The 20,381-nt window shown below is 43.6% G+C and overlaps 1 protein-coding gene across 1 annotated transcript; it reads right to left on the minus strand.

The window, feature by feature from the left end:
* Nucleotides 1-473: 473 nt before the first annotated feature.
* Nucleotides 474-4,756, minus strand: LOC123448661 (phosphatidylinositol 4-phosphate 5-kinase 4-like). Its single transcript, XM_045125623.1, has 8 exons — nt 4,653-4,756; nt 3,581-3,745; nt 3,331-3,496; nt 3,115-3,231; nt 2,827-3,020; nt 2,631-2,734; nt 2,475-2,556; nt 474-1,386 (listed from the first exon to the last, which is right to left on the minus strand). Exons 1-8 carry the CDS (start codon nt 4,676-4,678, stop codon nt 1,089-1,091), a joined length of 1,152 nt encoding a protein of 383 aa, XP_044981558.1. The 5' UTR covers nt 4,679-4,756; the 3' UTR covers nt 474-1,088.
* Nucleotides 4,757-20,381: the final 15,625 nt, after the last annotated feature.

Consider the following 20,381-nt stretch of genomic DNA (forward strand, 5'->3'; position numbering starts at 1 on the left):
TTAATTACCAAAACCACCCAAGAAGAAGTTATTTTTCAGATGTGCGCTGATAACCTCACCGCCTCACCGAAGAGGTTACGAGACAACAAGCGTTGCAACAAACCAAACGCCGTGTAGTTGCATAATCCAAGCTAATGCAACACACCAAACACTTGCTTCCCTAATGCAAGAGACCTAAATGCGGGCGACCAAACAATGTGCATATGTCAGTTTTTTTTGCCTGTTTTCCCTCAAACATACGTTGGTTTTTGCCTGTTTTCCCTCAAACATACGTTGTTGAGACAAACTCCACCGGGAAGGTAACAAAACACGCCCTAGCTGAATCGATTTTGGAAAGCTAGGTAAAAATCTGATGTGTTTATTTGAGATTCTGAATTTGGAAGGCCTAGAATCTGGGAATCACTAGCTGCAGCCCAAACAAAGGCCACCTAAATCAGAAATAAGAGTAGTATTTTTGCTCTTGAGTCCAGCAATTCAAATTGGTCAATATTTGTATCACATGTTGTGCACAATATAGTATCTCAACAATTCAGATACAAAGAAAACACACCGGTTACATCAGGCAGCAGCATAGAAGCGTGGCATGTCCACTCAGGTAAAACATTTACATCTCTGAACTTGTCATCACAAAATATCATTGTAAGTTCAGTCTGGGGGTGGTGGACAAAAGGATCTTCAAGTCAGCATCTACACTAACATTAGTGAACTCTGTATGCATGTATATAGCTATTTAGGCATAGCTTTGGCATTGATGCGCTATGCTACACTGGCTGAAAAAGTACCTGTAGAAAGGCAGCTGTGTCTATTTTGTAAACAAACAAAAATGGACTGCTCGGCCTGATTATTCAAATGCAACGCTGTCTCAAATGGAGCCTTATTTTCCAGCTGAATTCCTTGGAATCTGCAAGCAGGGGTAGTACGATCATCCTGATTCTCAAGCTCTTTCTCATCCAGTGGAGTCCGGCGACCCGATGGTGTACATGTAGAGGCATCAAGCCCTGCTGCAATGTCAGCAGCATGCTGTTTCGACAGTTCACCACATAAATCCATGCCAGAAGTCCTAATAGCTGCTGAGTCCCAATGTCTTCTCAGATGTCTACCTTGTCTTCTTGGAACGCTTTGTAAACAAAATCTTTAAAGCGCCTGGAATACTGTTTTGGATCTACTGCTGAAATAGACGTTGGGTCATATTGGAAAGACTTGTATGCATGCTCAAGTTTTTTGCTGATATCATAGTCCTGAAGTATGTCTATAATCCCAAAGTACAATATAACATCGTACAACTCCCCGGTAGGTTCTCCAATAACCTGTGGTTCACAATCACTCTTTCGAATTGTCAATTCAGCTTTTGTTGGCATGTTCGACCCGAGCTTTACCTTGGAGAACCTGTCCACCCAAAGAATGTTGTTATGCTTGTGTTAGAACACACAAAGCATGAATAGGAATACAACCAAATATCTATACCAGATGTATATCTAAGGAAAAAGGGGGTTACATGAGTACTAACCAATGTTTGACTATTAGTTTTTTTAGGAAAAGCTATTAGTTGTTGATAAGCACCATATATCTCCAGCATTATTTATACTATCATGTACACACGTGCAATACACGATCGGACCATTACAAAATGCTTTCCGTAAAAGTAAATAACAGTAGACTGCCTTGTAAAATTATTCAATGCAAAGGAAATGCAGAAATTAAATAATAGAAAAAGTGTAAACCCCATTGACTGTTCTTTGTAAAAAAACAAAGAGCATGGTGCCGGTGAGAATTTTTGGGGAACTATAATCGGTGGGTCACAAACTAATCTAATTGTTTACTTTACCTTCCTTTTTTCCTATACTGTCGTTCCATTTCTAGACTATCTAGCGCTGCAAGCTGGTTTGGGAAGCATGGACATGTTATGACAAGGATGATTTGATGGTTCTAGAACACTACGGAAGCAGCTGCTGGCTACTGTTCATGTGAATCCCACTACTGTCAACCATTGGATTTAAGATACCAACGGTTAGGATTGATGCTCTACATTCATTCAAAACTGATACAATATGTAGTGGTATATATTTATATATGAAGGGAATGGACAGATGATAGGTTGCAACAAAAGATGGCCTCCGTGCGACTTCTAATCCTCATGGGGATTGTGGGTGCATACCAGGCAGACAATTGGGGATTTGTTATAAATTAAAACAACGCTCTACTGAACCAAACGCTATGGCCTACAGATGTTGCCGCATCTTGGATTGTCCTACAACCTGCTATCTGCTTCCTCCTTTTACTACCTTGCTTATCTCATCTTCTTCTCCCAATGCAAAGAGTTAGTTGAACAATAAACTCAGATCAACGTGAACACCATGGAGGCATAAGCCATCTCAATATGATAAGTAGGATAAGATTATATTAGCACGCGCATGCATTACAAGTATCTGAATAAGAGCAACCATAATGGGCTTTAACCAAGTGTCTTATTTCACCTGTTTGCATCAGTATCTCCTCTAGATAGGTGAGGTGACAGGTGGGGTGATGATCCTCTGCTGCTATCACTATCAAAGGAACCTTCAAACAATGAAGTTTGTAAGGTATACGACAACAATGTCAAAAGTTGTTAAAACAATATTTTTCAAACCAACCTTCAGTCATTATAACTCTTTTGTCCCTAAAATGTACGCCCACCAAAAGGCTGTAATCCATAATGTTTTCCTGCTCGAGAAAATCGCAATCCTTGTCGACTTGTCTGCTCCAACAGATTTAACTTCTGGATTAGCTGGGGAGTAAAAATGTAAAATGTGATGACTTCTCATTGGTAGTAGCCTCACTCTCACTCACCTCTGAAACTCTTGGTACCAGTGTTTTTGCAATCGAAATATAAAGTTAAGATCAAGGTCTTTTAAAATAGTGTACTCGTCTATTTCTGTCTGTGGCTTGTCAGTCGTACGTCCAAGGGATGAGCCTTTTAAATCAAATCTCCTATGAATAAAGTGATCAGAACAGAACAGATTTCCCATTATGACAAAACGAACCTGGGTAATAGTAACAGCAAACAGATGATCAGACATACATTACAACCTTATCAAGTAGATGTAGCATGAAACCAAATATTTTTTAAGTCCTGACCTTCTTTTGGTTAGCTCCGGCTAACTTGACACAATGCAGACCAAAAAACTTGGTGACTAGAGTGTTTTCGAATGACCGGACATGATTGTAGTAAGCCCGAAGCATCTTCAGAAATATCTACACAACAAAGAAGTATTCCATACGTTATGTATAAAACTGTTGATTGTCTATGAAGTTCAGAAAACATTTAGACAGAGACAACAACCAAGCACAAACCTTTACTTCAGCTTTCTTCATCGTCTTTATCATGTACTGGTCATTGCTCGTGAGATAAAAGAAGCTTCCACTCTTACCAGGGGATGAGAGCTCCCGGAGAGCCTGGTCGCCACAAAGGGATAACATATAGTCTGCTGCATCAACCTTGAACAACTTGCGCAATGTCCTGCAATTCATTTCATGAAAAATTACATGTGAATTGTAACTGAGCATAGGTAAACGTTAATTAGAAACTGGAGTGACGACCAACCGGAATACTTGCGGGCAGTAATCTTTCCATCTAAAATCGCAAGAACTGTGTGGAGGGGTGTATTTTGAGCCTTCTGGAGGGAACCTGGTCCATACTTTCTCCTTTGGGTCAAAAGCTGATGACTTCAGATCAAGCGTAATAGGTCCTTGCTTTCCTACTGCGTGTCTATTCCATGGACAAGATAAGAAGCACATGAAAAAATATATATGTTAGAAAGACATGTCATTCTGCTATATCGTTAATGAAAATCCACAAAGGGTTGTGCCTCGTTGTGACCCACTATCCTTAGTCAAAAATGAAATGTTGTACTCCCTCCGTAAACTAATGTAAGAGCGTTTAGATCACTAAAGTAGTGATCTAAACACTCTTATATTAGTTTACAGAGGGAGTATAACATAATTTTCCATGCATGGGCTATCCAGGCCGTGATCAAGTAAAGCAAGAGGCTACGAGGCGATTAAAATCTCAATAAATTTTCCCAGCTTTGTTTCCGGTCGGATGCTAGTTGGCTACATGGTGCAACAACTCGTGGCATTTGAATGGAACAGTAGATCATTACGAATCTTCTTTCTAAGCCATCAAATTGCAATTAGCCGCCATTAATTCATGTTTGACGCAATACAAGGATAAGCATTGGCCGCACTTTCGTGCTGGTGGGTGCTCTAGGTGTGGAGCTGTGTTATTGTCTTTTCATTCTTAATAAACGGGCCAAACGCCTGTTTAGTTTTGAAAGAAAAGAGACACGAATATACATTTGTTGGAGGATTGTCTGAAATCTCATGCTTCCTACATATGCAAGCAATTTTGGAAATTGATTGTTCACGGCAGAAGGTGCTTTCTACATATGCAAGCAATATTTGGAAAGTGCTTTCTGCGTATGCAATCAATTTTTGAAAATTGATTGTTCACGGCAGAAGGAGGGAGAAATCAATCTATTTGTCATTCATCTTTCAGATAGCCGTGATTGTTCTCGAAAAAGAAGACTTTCATAAACATTTGATTCTTGGACAAGTGCAGTTTTCTTTGTATCAAGAACCATGAAGATTCAATGTACGAGGGCAGGTAGGGGTACCTGATGCCGAGCTGGAGGTTGAGCATAAGCTCATAGTTTTTGTGGCCCTTGGCGATGGTCTCGCCCTGCCGCCGCGCCGCGCGCGACCTGCCGCCGGCGTGCGGCCCCGTCGCCGGCGACGGCGGCGGCAGGCCCCTGCCCTCGCCGGCGTCCTCCACCCTCACCGTCGTGGCGCGCCTCCTCGTCCTCTTCCTCCCCGTCTCCCGCCGCCGACCTGGCACCGTCGCCTCCGCCGAGTCCCCTCCGCCTCCTCCTCCACAATGCCGCACGTGGTGCCCCCATCCAGAGGAGCCCCCTACCCCCTGCAATCGCGGATCTTTTCAAAGTTTCTCTCTCTCCTCCCACCCGGAAGTTTTGCTCGGCCTGGACGCCGAGCTCGCGCGCCCGTACGTTCGCTGCCCTACGAGCCGAGGTGTGCTCTCCTGGTCTATCTCCGCCACGTGCCGTATCACCAGCTTGCAGCGACTGTGGGCCGTAGAAGGATGTCGGAACTACGTACAGACACATAATGGTCATTTGGGACTGAGATCCCATGCCTTGACAGAGCCGGGTAACGGCGTGCCTTGCGCCACCGCATCCAGCGTCCAAATTAATCCCATAGCTAGCAGCGGTCACAGCCGGTCAATGGTTCCATGGCTACAGCAGCTCACAACCAAATCAATCCCACAAACCCAGCAATGATTCAGAGTCCAAATTGTGAGCAGAACATTAGTTCAATATAAGTATATCTGCAGTATTACAAGGACAGTACAACAATGCAGTTACATTTGGCAAAGAACAACAGTTTCACTCAATTTAGCATACAACAAGCAAGAGGGAAAACCTAACATTCAGGACATTCGGTTAAAGGGTTCAAGAAAACAACAATAACAGAAAGTTGAACGGAGTGTTTTCTAGGCGTGAATAAACTAATTTTCGAAGCATTTAATAAAAAAATTTGTTCTTATATAATCATTCAAGTACACAGAATTGACCCTTTTACATGTACACTCCACAAAAGACTATAGTTAACCCCAAGTCCAAAATACTATAGTTAACGCGCTGTCCAAAATTGAGAAAAAGGAAAACTTTGCTTGATAAGTTATTCAAAAGGAGACGCAATCCAACTAAAGTTGCTGCATCCAAAAACCAAAGAGCAGAGGTTTGTTTACAGTTAACTGAATTTTGTATCCTGCAGCTGTCTCTACTTAACTGAATTTTATATCCTGCAAGCGAAGGCAGCACTGGGATGGGAGACGGACGGAGCAGCCGGAGGTGGGCGGATGGGAGGCGGACGGCACCATTGTTTCCTCATGTGGACGCCGCTGGAGTTCACCCTGGAGGAGCAGCCGGAGCAGCTCCTCTCGTTTTCCTGCAGCTCAGCGACGAGAGCAGCAGCGAGCGCTCGCATGTGAGGAAGGACCGAAGGAGCTGGTTATTTGGGGTTGATTGGCTCGTTCTGTCGTTGGATGAGGATGAACGGTGGATGCTGGGGCTCAGTCTGGCCATTTGCTTCACTTCTCCCACCTGAATATAATAGTCAAAGGCTCACAAAGGAGAATGACGTTTTGGCTCTTGGCTTTCATGAAGACCGAATTTTTAAAAATGCAAAATTTAAAAAAATTGTTTTAGAAGAATGTGAAAAGTTTATACAGCTAGATAAGGATGTGAGTCGTATGTGTGTAAAATTTTAGGTTGAAATAGTTTGAAAAGTGGACTGCTACGCGTCCATCGGTGGACCCGTGCAATACATCCGCTAACTCGATGGTCGTTGAATCTACGCGCGCCCGTCCGATCAGTCTCCTACCATGCCCCGCTTGTCCCCTCCTCCATTTATTAATTCCTGCAACAACGGCTTTGTTGCGGAAACATTTATAACAGAGATTGTATTGCAAAAAAATCTAACACACGTTGTGTTACAAAAAAATTTTTGCAACACAAGTTATGTTGCGAATTGTTTTTTACAACAAAGGTATTGTTATAGAATTTTTTTTAAACAAAGGTATCGACGGATGAAAATTTTGCAACATCAGTGATGTTGTAGAATCGATCTTGCAACAGGGAGGATGTTGCAAGAAATTGCAAGAAAAAAAAAACACTCTCAGTGAGGGAATAGTAGGGTCGTCCATCCCTCAACATGTATCGACTGATCCCCTCCACGAGGAGCCCACCAGAGTGCCTTCACGTTGCCGCCAACAATGAACCAGAAGTGCAAAGCTCGCTGTCAACCTCGTCGGATCTGGTGAGGCACCTCGCCAACATCTCCCTCCTAGCCGGAAAGGATGCATATTTGCTGCTTCTGTAGCTGTGAGCGACCTCAGATTGCGTTGTTGTCGCCAGCGCGGCTGGTTTGCCGTGGTTGACTAGCCGTCGTCGCCTCTGTCACGGCCACACGGTGCTCCGCCTCCCTGCTTCTAGATCTAACCACCACAAAGCCCCGCAACAAGCGCTCTATTGCAGAAAGCATTTTTGAAACAACAGCTGAGTTGCTGACCCGTGCGCGTGGGTGTGGGTGCTATTGGTCGTTGGATCAAAAGACGATCTGACATACACGGAGCGAGCGGACGTTGTCGGGAGATCGACCGCCATAAGGTAAGTTTTTCCCTTTGAAAAGCACATGCACAAAAAAGTCAAATTCATGGTCCCAAAGGATGAATAGTATCATGTGTTAAAAAGACTCAAATGTGTATTTTTGCACAACCCATTTCCACGTATTTAGTTCTGAAAATTTCCATACTTATGCATTATACCTTCATCTATATATGTATTTTTTTAAGAGAATGAAATGTAAAAATATGAATTTCCATGAAATTTGAATTTTGCATTTGGAGGCCTCCATGGAGCTCGACCTCTAAAAGCAATTTCCGCTCACAAAGCAGGTAGTTACAAAAATAGAGCATCTACAACCGGACCCCTCATACCCCCTCAAACGCCCAGGCAAGCCGCTCGGTCACTGACCGTTCACGAAATTTCGACTCAATCGGGCCTCTCAAACTGGCCTCAAATGCCCGGACTGACCGGCACCCCTCATATCTAGTCCAAATATGGGGCGGATACGGGAGGCCCGGGAGCGCCCGGACACGCCCGCCACGTCAGCCTAATGGCATGGACCCACGCAGAATCGCCCGGAAACCTGGCGGTCCAACGGACGCCTCTTCCGTCGCTGAAGTGTGAACGTTGCGTGGCCCCGCACCGATGGGCCGCGTAATCCTAGCCCGGTTATTTAAGCCGACCGGCGGCACCTAAAGCCTACCCTTCACATTTTCCTCCTCACGTCTGTCGCAAACGTTAGCCATACCCCCACGTCGCCGCCACTATACGATCCAGCACCAGCTCTGGCTCCTTGAGCAGGTCCGACTTCGGAGGGTCGTGGGGCTACCTCTGTATCCGATGGAGGATTTTGAGGACGAGAAAGAGGATGATAAGGTGGAGGAGCAAGAATAGGAGGATCAAGAGCCGGTGGAGGAGGCATCAATGTTGGATGTGCGGGAGGAGGAGCAGGAGCCGACGGAGGAGGCATCGGTGCTAGATGTGGAGGAGGAGGTGCAGGCGATGGAGGAGGATGTGGATGTGTGGGCGGAGCAGCAGGACATCCTGAACTGCTTCCGCTCAAAGTTGGCGGCAGAGGCTAGGCATATTTGTTGGTAGCGGATGGAGGCGACACGGGTTGCGCGGACGCGGCGTGGGCTGCGGCGACATGGCTCAGGCTATGGTGGAGGCAGATCAGGTTGCGGCGAGGACGGCAAAGAGTAGGATAGTATGTAGTACGTACGATTTTCTTTTGCATGAATTTGTATGCATCTAGGGGATGAAATATAAGAGAGTTGGATGTGAACGAACAGATTTGAAGGATGGCCGATCAGTGCCCGCGGGACGCGTCCGTGAGCGTTCGAGAGCCCAGATTTGCAAACCGAGGCTATAGATGCTCTTACAAGGGCACGAGAAAGCATGCACAAAGATAGAAACACCACGAGAAGACGTCCTCCTTGTCAACCGGCTTTATAGTTTAGTGTGACTAAGGACATCTACAGCTGGACTGGGCAAATCCGGTCCCTTATATGTCCGCTGACGTGCCCATGCAGGCTTGCCGACGCATCCGGACGACCCCTTACATTTTGCTCCCCGCATCCACATATCTCATATCCGGACTCTCAAATCGATGCAAAACCATGCACGTCGATCACATAAACCAATGTCGCAGTAAATAACAAATGTTGGTATCGAACATAAATAGTGTTTACATAAAATTTATTTGAAGTGCACAATCAATCATCTGCTCTTTGATTTCCATTGTAGGTCCACATATGCTCTAACAAATCATTGCATATTTGCATGTGCACCTCATGATCTCAAAGATTCTGATGCATCTGCAAAAAGTTCATATGCTAAATTGCATCTTAATCTTTCGGGATTTCAACTTGTTCTACAGGTGCTTCCAAATTATTGGTTTGAGATGCACCATCACCCTCATCCTCGGCAATCGTATCGTGCAAAAAAACACAACATGTCATCAGTTGCCATAAAGTATCTGATTAACACATCATGTAGCCCCACGAACAATTCCCCCAACGAGATTGCATCACTATGAATGCCCTTTCCACATACTTCATAGCTGCTCCATGCATTGTTACTGAGTGTTTTTGTTTGTTGGCATGTGGTTCAGATATGGTCTTCACAAATGCAGCACACTTAGGATATATGCCATTGGCAATATAGTATCCCATGTTGTAGTCTCGGTCGTAGACAGTGTAGTTGCATGGAGGTGATTCCCCGTTGCAAAGCCTCTTGAACAACGGAGATTGTTGAAGCACGTTGATGTCGTCGTGAGAACCCGACATTCGAAAGAAAACATGCCAAATCGGAAAGTCATGTGATGCCACCGCTTCTAGTATGATGATGGCCTCGTTGGAGTAACCTGGATACATTCCTCGCAAACCTTTGGGGCACTTCTTCAACTGCTTATGCATGTAGTCAATTGATCTGAGCATTCCTGGAAACCCTGTGGCTCTCGAGTATCCATCAACTTCTCTGTGTCCTACGGATTTGGTTCTCTCATATACTCCGCTCCAAACACCTCGACCATAGCACGGGCAAACTTGAAAGTAGTCTACAAGTATGTGCTCTCCCCCCATCATGACCATCTCACCAACATCATCTGACATAGTACCAAGTGCAAGCATCCTCACAGTAGCCGTGCACTTCTTTTGGCAAAGAAAGAGAGTTGACCATATCAGTCCCTTCTGAGTTTGAAGTAGTCGTCATGTGCCTCCACTGCGTCCACAATGCACACAAACAATGGTTTTCGCATGTGAACATGGCGAAAAAACCATGGATCATCCGGGAAAGTTGGGTTCGGAGCAAAGTAATCCTTCCGCGGTACCTTTGCTCCGGATACCATATACCGATTGATCACTTTTATCCCTTTGATTGAGCCCTTGAAATTGAGAATATGCTCCACTTAACGGTCCATTTCCTCTTGTATGGTCATGAGCATGATCATGTCCGCTTCTTCGTCAGAATCCGATGAATCAAATAGCTCATGTTGAATCATTTGATCAAGATTCGTCAGTCCATACTCCTCGTCGGACGAAGTATCAGAATCCATCATTTCCCCTAAACATTTGGCAAAAAATCCAGTCAGACATTGTGTCGAACACATCCAGCACAAGGCGGAGCTAGAGAGTTGTTGGACGTATCGTGGTGTCTTCTGGGCCGATGACGACGTCCTCTGCAGGAAGGACGAGACAGAAGACTGCTCTGTTGGAGCTGGCGGGGCACAGGCTATGAACAGTGCCGGAGCACCAGAGGTGGCGAACAGTGCGAAGGGGGAAGAAGAGAGTAGATAGCAAATGGATATGGTCGTTCTGTCGGATAGATTTGGTGCAATTTGCGGTGGGGTAATGCTATGCTCGGGCTCTCTCATATGTGCCCCATATTTGGGCTGAATATTAGGGATGTCGGTGAGGCCGGACGTTTAAGGCCCGTTTGAGACGCCTAGTTGGGTCGAAATTTCATGACCAGTCATTGATCGGGAGGCCTGCCTGGGCATTTGAGATGGGTATGAGGAGTTCAACTGTAGATGCTCTAAAAATCTAAGTCTGGGATAATAAGCCTAAAGGTTATTGCAGAAAGTTGGTCGATGTACCTCAATAATATTGTACGAGCAGCCCAAATCTTTCAAAGGATCGTAAGTAAAACCAATGGCCATGTTTTGGAGGGGAAGTAGCAAAGAAGATAGTATCCCAAAGCTTGTTTAAATCAACTAATGATGGGACAATGCCCATCCCGGCCAGACTCTGTCCGCGGGGGGGGGGGAGTGATGAAAAGGTGAAGTGTGTCTTCACAAAGCTCGAGGCACCATGGGCACATATTGTTGGCGATGATGTGCTTGTCGGCCAAAAAATTCATGGTGTTGAGCTAGGTTTTGAAGAGGAGCCAAGCCAAAACTTTAAGCTTCATAGGAGCCTTGGATCGCCATATTAGTGGGCCGATAAAATCGAGCCTCGGTCTGCGCATGAGCACATTGTAGGTATGTTTGGTGGAAAAATCAGGGGCCCTCACAAGGAACCTTTGATCGTAACACAAAATATTGGCCACTCGAACTAGGTGAACAAAAGGGCGTGTGAATTAGTGGGGATAAGTAATTAGTAGGGGGTTATATGTTAACACAGTGTCAAACCAAAAGTAGATTTTTGAGCCATGGTTTGTAAGAACAAAGGAGATTTGTTGTAGGGATGGGATTTGTTCTGAGATTTTTCCATGGAGGAAAGAAGTGTGGTAAGAGGGGGGGAATAGAGTGTTTAGGTGTCGCGGGTGTAGCCAGTATAACCAAGGTGAAGAACATGAGGGCAAGGTTTTAACAGCAACTTCATCGATGGACAATTATTCTTAACATGCAAGTTTTTTAGATGAGACCTCCACAAATTTTAGGAGCAGACAAATTTTCCCATGCGATAAGGCACTGATCTCCCGAGAAAAAAAATTCTTCCCCTACCCAAAAGAAAGCCCCGCATAATGAGTCAATAGTTTTATTTACTTTTTGGGGACTTGGAGAACTGTCATGAATTAAGTGATGCAATGATCTCCTTTGTCATGTAGTTTGGCTCGCCACCCAGAGAGGAATTTCCTACAACACTCTACGATATGAAGGAATACATTGGAAAGGGCTTTGGTGGGTGAGAGGGTAGACATAGGTACGATTGAGGGAAGAAAGACAAGGATCAACGCATGGCATTGGAGATGTTGGAGACCGTGAAAGTGTCAGTGTGTAGTGTGGCCTGTGTGGTTTTAGATAAATTAATGGAGAGGACGGTAGCAAGAGCAAAGTCATCAAGGATTATTTTGAGAGAGGTGGCAGTTGTGATCGAGTCGGCGATAATGATTAATGTGTCATCTGCCTATTATAAAGTGGTGAGTGGTAGGTGTGATAAGATGGGAGGATGAAGATGTAGAATATCACATGATTGAATGATTACTTGTTGTATTATGTTGACTATGATCATAAAGAGGTATGGGGATATGGGTGTTGGTGCTAGAAGTGGTGGATCTCGGGTAGGGGGTCCCGATCTATGGAGCTAAGATCAATGGTAACAACAAGAGTAGGGGAACAATGTTTACCCAGGTTCGGGACCTTTGAAAGAGGTAAAACCCTACGTCCTACTTTGATTGCATTGATGATGGGGTATCGATTACAGGTTGATGATCTACCTCGAGATCATTGTGTAAGCTCTAGAACCTAATGCGGATAAGTTGTTCCTCTACGGACTAAACCCCTGGGCTTATATAGATACCAAGTGGGAGCCATATTACATATTTAGGACAGTTGTAGACATGCCAAATATAGAGTTATCCTTGGGGTGCACGCCCGGTCTTCGGAGGTTTCCTTTATTCACACGGTCAAGTCGTGATGCTCCCACTGCCCTCCACGCGATGGCTTAACGCCCCCCTAGTTCGTCCCACACAAACCAATCACTTCGGGCTGGTACCCCCTAGTCCAGGACACCCAATGTGGTCCCCCTTCCTGTGACCATTCTTGCATGCAATCCAGTTGTCGGGGACTCCATTTAGAAGGATTGTAGTTTTATAGGTGGAGAGGATGTTGTTGATGCAACAACGGAATACAAAACAGAATCATCTTATTTTAAGTGTACTATCAAGCGCGGACGAGGAAACAAGATCGGATGCTTTACAAAAATATACCTTGAAAATCGTAGTAGGCTTTTTCCATGAGTGGCAAGAGCTGATAAGATCGATAGAAAATATGTCGTTCTGAGAGAAGTTTCTACTTGAAATAAATCCATTTTGGTTGCCCTCAACATACATCGGGATCAAGGGCTTTAGGTGGCTAGTTAGCACCTTTGTAACTACTTTAATAGGGTAGTTCTGGAGGGAAATCGGTCTAAAGGCATATAGTAAAGTGTTAATCTTCTTTGTAGGAAGCAGGGCAATTTGAGCATGGTTGATGTGCTCTCTATCAAAATTTCCTAGGTGACACTGAGTGAAGAGCTGGAAGATTTTATTCTTGACGACATGCTAGAATTTCTTACACGAGAAGGGGCCAAAACCATCTGGCCCTGGCTGGCTTGATGATTCGTTTGCATGAAACCCTATTTTATTTCTAGTTCCGAGGACTCATCCAGGTAAGAGAGGGCACAGAGTTCTACAGGGTAGATAGACTTGGGGGTTAAAATTCTAAGAAGTTTGGAGAGGGCTCCCAATTAGACACATGAAAAAAATCTAGAAGTGTAGCCTTTTGTGTATCAGACGTGTAGTCCATATCAAGGTGCACTAAAGTGAAGATCTTATTTTTGGGTAGTCTTTGTGAGGCAGGGACATGGAATATTTATAGTTTTCGTCTCCATTAGTAGCCCTAGAAACTTTTGACAGTCATTCACAATAGTCCATTTTTCTTGTATGGTGATTTTGAGATCATATCTTCACATGTTAACTGTTACAACATGGAGAGTTAACATATGCTTAAGTTCCTCGGACCATGAGAGTATCATAATTTATTATTTCCGTGCGATGTCCTTTATAGTTGCTCCAATGTCATCTATAATCGGGTGATCATAATGACAACTTACACGTTCATCGGGAAGTATGACAAGGCAGCAGATAGTTCAAGAGTATGATGGGTTTTAGGGTTGCTCAAATGTCATCTCTAACAGGGTGCTAATAATGACAACTTATGGTTTCATGACGTTGGGTACTGAAACTATCTGGTTTAGGTTACTCAAATCTAAGTACTTCCCTCTAGATAGTCCCATGTTTGCATCGAAGAACCTTGGTTTGCAGCTTTGGAAAGATCTAGTCAAACTACGAAATGTGTTTAGGGATCATGTTAAATTTATCATGGGGAATGGAGGTTCCACATGATTTTGGCTAGATTAGTTGTGTGGGGACTCTACCTTAGTGGTCGCATTTCCTATTTTATTCTCGTTGTGTTCTAATCCCGAGATCTCAATCTCCAAGCTCTCCCGCAATATCTGGGACATTGAAGCCGTCTGTGCTCTTTCTCCTATAGAGTTGGATGACTCGCATCTCCTCATTGCCTTGTTAGCGATCCTCTTGGAGGAGGAGGACATTGTTGTCTGGCCCCATTCGGCTTCTTGGAGGTTTTTGATTAAATCCATGTACTCTAGGCTCATTTCAAGCACCCCTCTTCGAAGTTTAATCTAGTTTGGAAGGCCAGGTTGCCACGTGAGATCAAAATATCTATGTGGAAAGCTATTAGAGGGCGGCTGCCCACGGCTGACGAGATTCGTAAAAGAAATGGGTGTGGCTACGATCATTGTGTTCTCTGCTCTGATTTGGAAGTAACCAACCATACTTTCTTTAGTTGTGTGCTCACAAGCTAGCCCGGTATTGTGTTCGGTCCTTGTTAGGCGTGTCGTGGACCCCCATTTCTTTCTCGGAACATTGCTTGCTCTCTATGGGCCTCCAGGTCTAGACCAAATAGTTTTTTGGGTGGGCCTCGGTGCTTTATGTTCAATGCTTTGGACAACTAGGAACAAGTTCACTATTGAACATGGTTTCCATAACAAGCCTCATGTTTTGCTTTTTAAAATGACTATCTTTTGGCAGCAGTGGAAACTATTGGCTACGGTTGCAGATCAGGATGCGTTGGAGGGGCTGATTCTCAAAGTCCGGGGGTGACTTCTTCTTCTTCATTGGATGCTCCTGCACATGATGTCGGGTTTAATCTCTTCTTCCTTCGCAACTGTGATGGAAGGTTGTTGGTCCGTGTGCCTATTTTGTTGATGCTTTGTGGACCTGCGTGTCCTGAAATTATTTGGCCTCTGTGTCATGGTTATTGTCCCTAATACTTTCTTTCCGTAGTGTTGGTGGTTATGTTAGCTTGTCGTACTCTACTTGGTGGCTTTATTTATAAAGTCATGTGTATGCCTTTCCTCTAAAAATATTCAAGAGTGGGATTTTCTCCTCCGATGATTGAAATATATTCTTAGGGCACTCTCAAAGTGATGGCGTCCATCATCATCTAGCCAAAAACATGTGACTATGTCACGGGGATGCCGAAACACTTCAACGGGAGAGAAGAACAAGACTCGTAACAAGGAGAGTGATATAGTGAGGATGTTCATGACTCAAGAGGATACCAATACATATCACGTAGGTTTTTGTAAATTGTCACGAAGCAAAGGGAATAGCACATGATAACCAAAGGTTCACTAGAGTGATATTCATGTACACATAGGGATCGATATGGATGTCCATGGTTCTGCTATCAGTTATTGAACAAAGGATATTGGTTCATGTCTATGGTTACCGAACCTACAGGGTCACAAGCTTAATGTAATCATGATATTTTAAGTGTTAGTAGGATGGGAGTAACGAGAATATATTTATGAAATAGTACCATTAATATTCTAAATAGTTTTGAGATGACTGGAAGCATTTGGGGGTCACCAGAAGGGTTTCACAGGCTATCGAGTAATAAAGAGTATTACCGGAAAATAATATATAGGTGGAAAATGTTTCCGGAGATGTCAAATTAATAATAAAAGGCTCTAGTAATAGTTAGGAGGCTTTTGTATTTAATTTAATATCAAGGGGGCCTTAAATGGTGTAGGGACAACGACTCATAAGTCGTGATCACCGATTGCACGTGTAAAGTGATCTCAGAGATCAATGCTCACTAAACACAAAGAAGCTGAATAACAAGAGTATTACATCGAGTACGTATAGTTTTACTCAAATACGACCTCTATGGCCAAGTCTTCATAAACTCGCAGCGGAAATCTTAAATGACAGCATGAACCCAAGCCATTTGCCTTAACCCCGCAGGCATTCGGACTCGGAAGCATCCTAGCTCGCAAATTCGTCACGAAGGTACTCTTCATTTTATCTTGTTCTTTCATGTCTGGCCAATAAAATAACTAGTGGTAAACCAATGAGCACTTTTAATGTATTCACAAGCAACCCATGTTTGGAACAAGGTAAACAATGCATGGTAAAGCACTAAGTGGGTATATTTGTGGAAAGCTAGTTTAAAATGAAATATCATGTCCTACCATTTGTAAGGCATGCATCAAGAGGTTGCACACATCCATATGAACAAGTTATAGATATCAATATCAACAGAGTATATCAACTCTAGTTTCATCATCTCATTAAGTCATCTGACTTAGCTCAAGTATCTCTTTTGTCTCACATACACCAAGTTTTGTGAAGACATCTGGACGTAGTTTAAGGAGGACCATCCAACTGTCCTTGACCTTGGACATGGCTATTCGAATAGTTTTACACTGTGCGGAGGGTGCACACTTTACCCACAAGACTCACAGAACTTTTGTGTCATCCACGACTCGTGGTACATTACATACCCGAGGTAAGCACCTAAACAATGCCTTTCCTTTGACAACACAAAACAAAGAGTCCACTCGTTGGTGCCATCCTCATGATGTACATCACACGTACCATCCATGAGGCACGCAACGGTGCTCCCTATGTCTATGAAAATAGCCCATGGTCATCCTTTCAGGCATGACCCCACATAGAGAGTGAACACACCACTCCCGCCACTAATAATGTGGGCTCTCTGTTAGCATTGAACAAAGTAATCAACAAAGCCCCTTCCCATATAGGGGTAGCATGGTCATACATGTATGGTTGGAACGATTAGAAAATCTTAAATCTAATCTGTTTTCGCAAACAATAGACTCACTTGCCTCGGTACACCACTTCTTCATCAAGTGATTATCTAGCTCAACATCATCTCCCTCGGGCATTAGTGGCACCCGACGGGGCTTTAAAAATGTCTTTGGTAAACATATGTTTCCCACTTGCTTAGCATCTACTAGCATCCTAGCTACTTCCCACCTACATAACCCTCATATGAAGGTAGGTCATGCACAATGCATGTATCAACAAGTAATGCATCCATGCCCAACCCTGCAAGGTTGTCACCACACCATCGACGTGCTCTTTCATGCAACAAGTAAGGTACTATAATTCCACGCATAAAAACAGTTTCACAACATGGTCAAAGGGCTGCTTGCCTGTCTCAATAAAGTATTCGAGGTCTTCACACGCTTCTGTTCCAACTCCGAGCACTCTGTCTACTTCGTCAACTATCATCGAAAACAATCATAATAAGAAACACAACATGAAGGCAAATAAAAGTGTCCTAAAATAGGGAGTAAATTTTTATTGTACACCTCTGATGACCCACAAGTATAGGGGATCAATCATAGTCCTTCCGATAAGTAAGAGTGTCGAACCCATCGAGGAGCATAAGCAAGCACTAAAATAGCGGTAACAAGTTATTTGATAGCAAGATAATTGTAACATGTAACGAGTAGCAATAGTAACAATAAGTGCAGAAAGGTAACCCAATCCTTTTGTGGAAAAGCATAGGTCGGAATGGTTTATTATAATAGGCAAAGTGTTCTTGAGGGCACATGGGAATTTCATCTAGTCACTTTCGTCATGTCAGGTTAATTCGTGTTCGGTACTTTGATAATTTGATATGTGGGTGGACCAGTGCTTGGGTGTTGTTCTTACTTGAACAATCCTATCGCTTATTATTAAACCTCCTGCAAGCATCCGCATATCCTAGAAAAGTATTAAGAATAAATTCAAACCATAGCCTTAAATATAGGGGTTCAAATCAGGCCCTTACGGAATAGCACATAAACTGGGGCTTAAGTTTCTATCATTTTCTCAACCCATCATATAATAACTACTCCACAATGCATTCCCTTAGGGTCAAGTATTGTGAAGTGTTATGTAGTCGATGTTCACATAACACCACTAACGGAATCACAACTTTCATATCAACAAAAATCGAACGAATATCAACATCACATGACTTCTCCCGTGGCCTCAAGAACAAAAGTAACTACTCACAAGTGAGGAACATGCTCATGATCAGAGGGGTATTAAATAGAATATTGGATCTGAACATATGATCTTCCACCAAATAAATCACAAAGCATTAACTACAAGATGTAATCAACACTACTAGTCACCCCCTAGGTACCAATCTGAGGTTCCGGTACAAGATTGAGCACAAGAGATGAACTAGGGTTTTGAGAGGATATGGTGTTGTTGAAGTTGTCGATGAAGATTTGCCTCCCCAAGATGAGAGGGTTGTTGGTGATGACGATGGCCTCGATTTCCTCCTACGGGAGGGAAGTTCCCCCAACAGAATCGCTCTGTCGGAGGGCGAAGATGCTCCTGCCCAAGTTCCGCCTCGAGACGGCGGCGCTCCGTCCCTAAAGTCCTCTCCTTTTTTTCGAGGTTAAACGTGAATATATACCAGAAGATGGTCGCGAGAAGTGAGCTGGGTGTCCCACTACCCACCATGGCGCGCCAGGGGGGCCAGTGCGCCCTCGTGCCTAGTGGCCACCTAACTGCCCCCCCCCTCTCCTACTTCTTTATTCCACTATTTTATATTTATTCCATAAAAATTCTCCGTGGAGTTTCAGCCCATTTGGAGATTTGCGAAATAGGTATCTCCGAGGTAGCTTTTTCAGGTCCAAAATTCCATCTGCCAGCATTCTCCCTCTTGGTGTAAGCCTTGCATATTATAAGAGAAAAGGCATTAGAATTACTCCATAAAGTGGTATAATGCATAAAAACACTATAAATAACACTAGCAAATCATGATGCAAAATGGACGTATCGACTCCCCCAAGCTTAAACCTTGCTTGTCCTCAAGCGAAAGCCGATAACGAAAATACAGACATAGAAGTATCATGCTCGTTATTATAGCAGCATATAAAATTTATAATATCATTTTCATCACATAACTTTGATCATAAAAACTTCTCATAAACAAGTAACAATTCATCACAACATCGAAGTATGAAGCATAAACTCTATTGAGAACTAACAAACTATGTTTTCAGTCAACTTTCCAACACAATTCATCACATTTTCATGAAGGGTCACATATCGGAGCTGTTAAGAAAGTATGCATACTCAACCATCATTTAGTCTTCTATTATTGCGAACACTCACGGCATACATATGAGCAAAAGATTTCAAGCGGACACATATAAAGATAGGAGCTTAAAGTGTCGCCTCCCAATGTATTCACCTCAAGGGTGATGTCAACAATAATAACTCATGACCACCCACGTTCAAATGGATATATATGCCTAGATCTTTCCCCACGACATGATGCTTGCAAAAGAGAAAATAAAAAGGAATATAGAAGAATACTTTGACTCTTGCATAAAAGTAAATACATAAAAGTAAAAGATAGGCCCTTCGCAGAGGGAAGGAGAGGTTGTCATGCGCTTTTTGGTTGTATGCCAAATCCCTTAGTGCAAAAGAATGTTATGTTATATTACCCCTTTTGATAGAAACCTTTATTATGTGGTTTATCGCTTTTATTATCGCCATCACAAGTTCGTACAATGCTTAATTTCGTTTATACTAAATTATCGAACACGCTTAGAAGCAATTTTTATTGCCTCGTGCACCGATGACAACTTACCTGAAAGATTGATACGTCTCCATCGTATCTACTTTTCCTAATGCTTTTGCTCTTGTTTTGGACTCTAATTTGCATAATTTGAACGAAACTAACACGGACTGACGTTGTTTTCAGCAAAACTACCATGGTGTTGTTTTTGTGTAGAAATAGAAGTTCTCGGAATGTAACAAACATTTTGGAGAGTTTTCTGGAATAAATGAAAAATAATGGAACCAAGACCCATAAGAGTGGAGGCCACAAGCACCCACTAGACATCAGGGCGTGCCATGCCCCCCTGGCGCGACCTGGTTTATAGTGGGGCCCATGTGGCTCTGCTGACCCTCATTCCAGCGCTATAAAATCCTATTTTTGGAGAAAAAAATCAGAGAGGAAGTTTCATCGCGTTTCATGATATGGAGCCTCCGCCACCTCCTGTTCTTCATCGGGAGGCCTAATGTGGAGTCCGTTTGGGGCTCCGAAGAGGGGACTCTTCGGTCTTCGTCATCACCAACCCTCCTCCATCGCTAATTCCATGATGCTCTCTGCTACTTCTCAAACAACAGCGCTAGAAATTGACACGTTGACAGATACTTGCTTGCGTTGGTTTTTCCCTTGAAGAGGAAAGGGTGATGCAGCACAGGAGCAGTAAGTATTTCCCTCAGTTTGAGAACCAAGGTATCAATACAGTAGGAGAATCTCGTCAAGTCCAGAGTACCTGCGCAAACAAAAACGAGCTTGCACCCAATGCTATAAAGGGGTTGTCAATCCCTTCAAGATTGATTGCAAAGTGAGATCTAAAGGTGGAA

Source organism: Hordeum vulgare, chromosome 4H, assembly GCF_904849725.1.
Source record: "Hordeum vulgare subsp. vulgare chromosome 4H, MorexV3_pseudomolecules_assembly, whole genome shotgun sequence".
NCBI classification, from domain to species: domain Eukaryota; kingdom Viridiplantae; phylum Streptophyta; class Magnoliopsida; order Poales; family Poaceae; genus Hordeum; species Hordeum vulgare.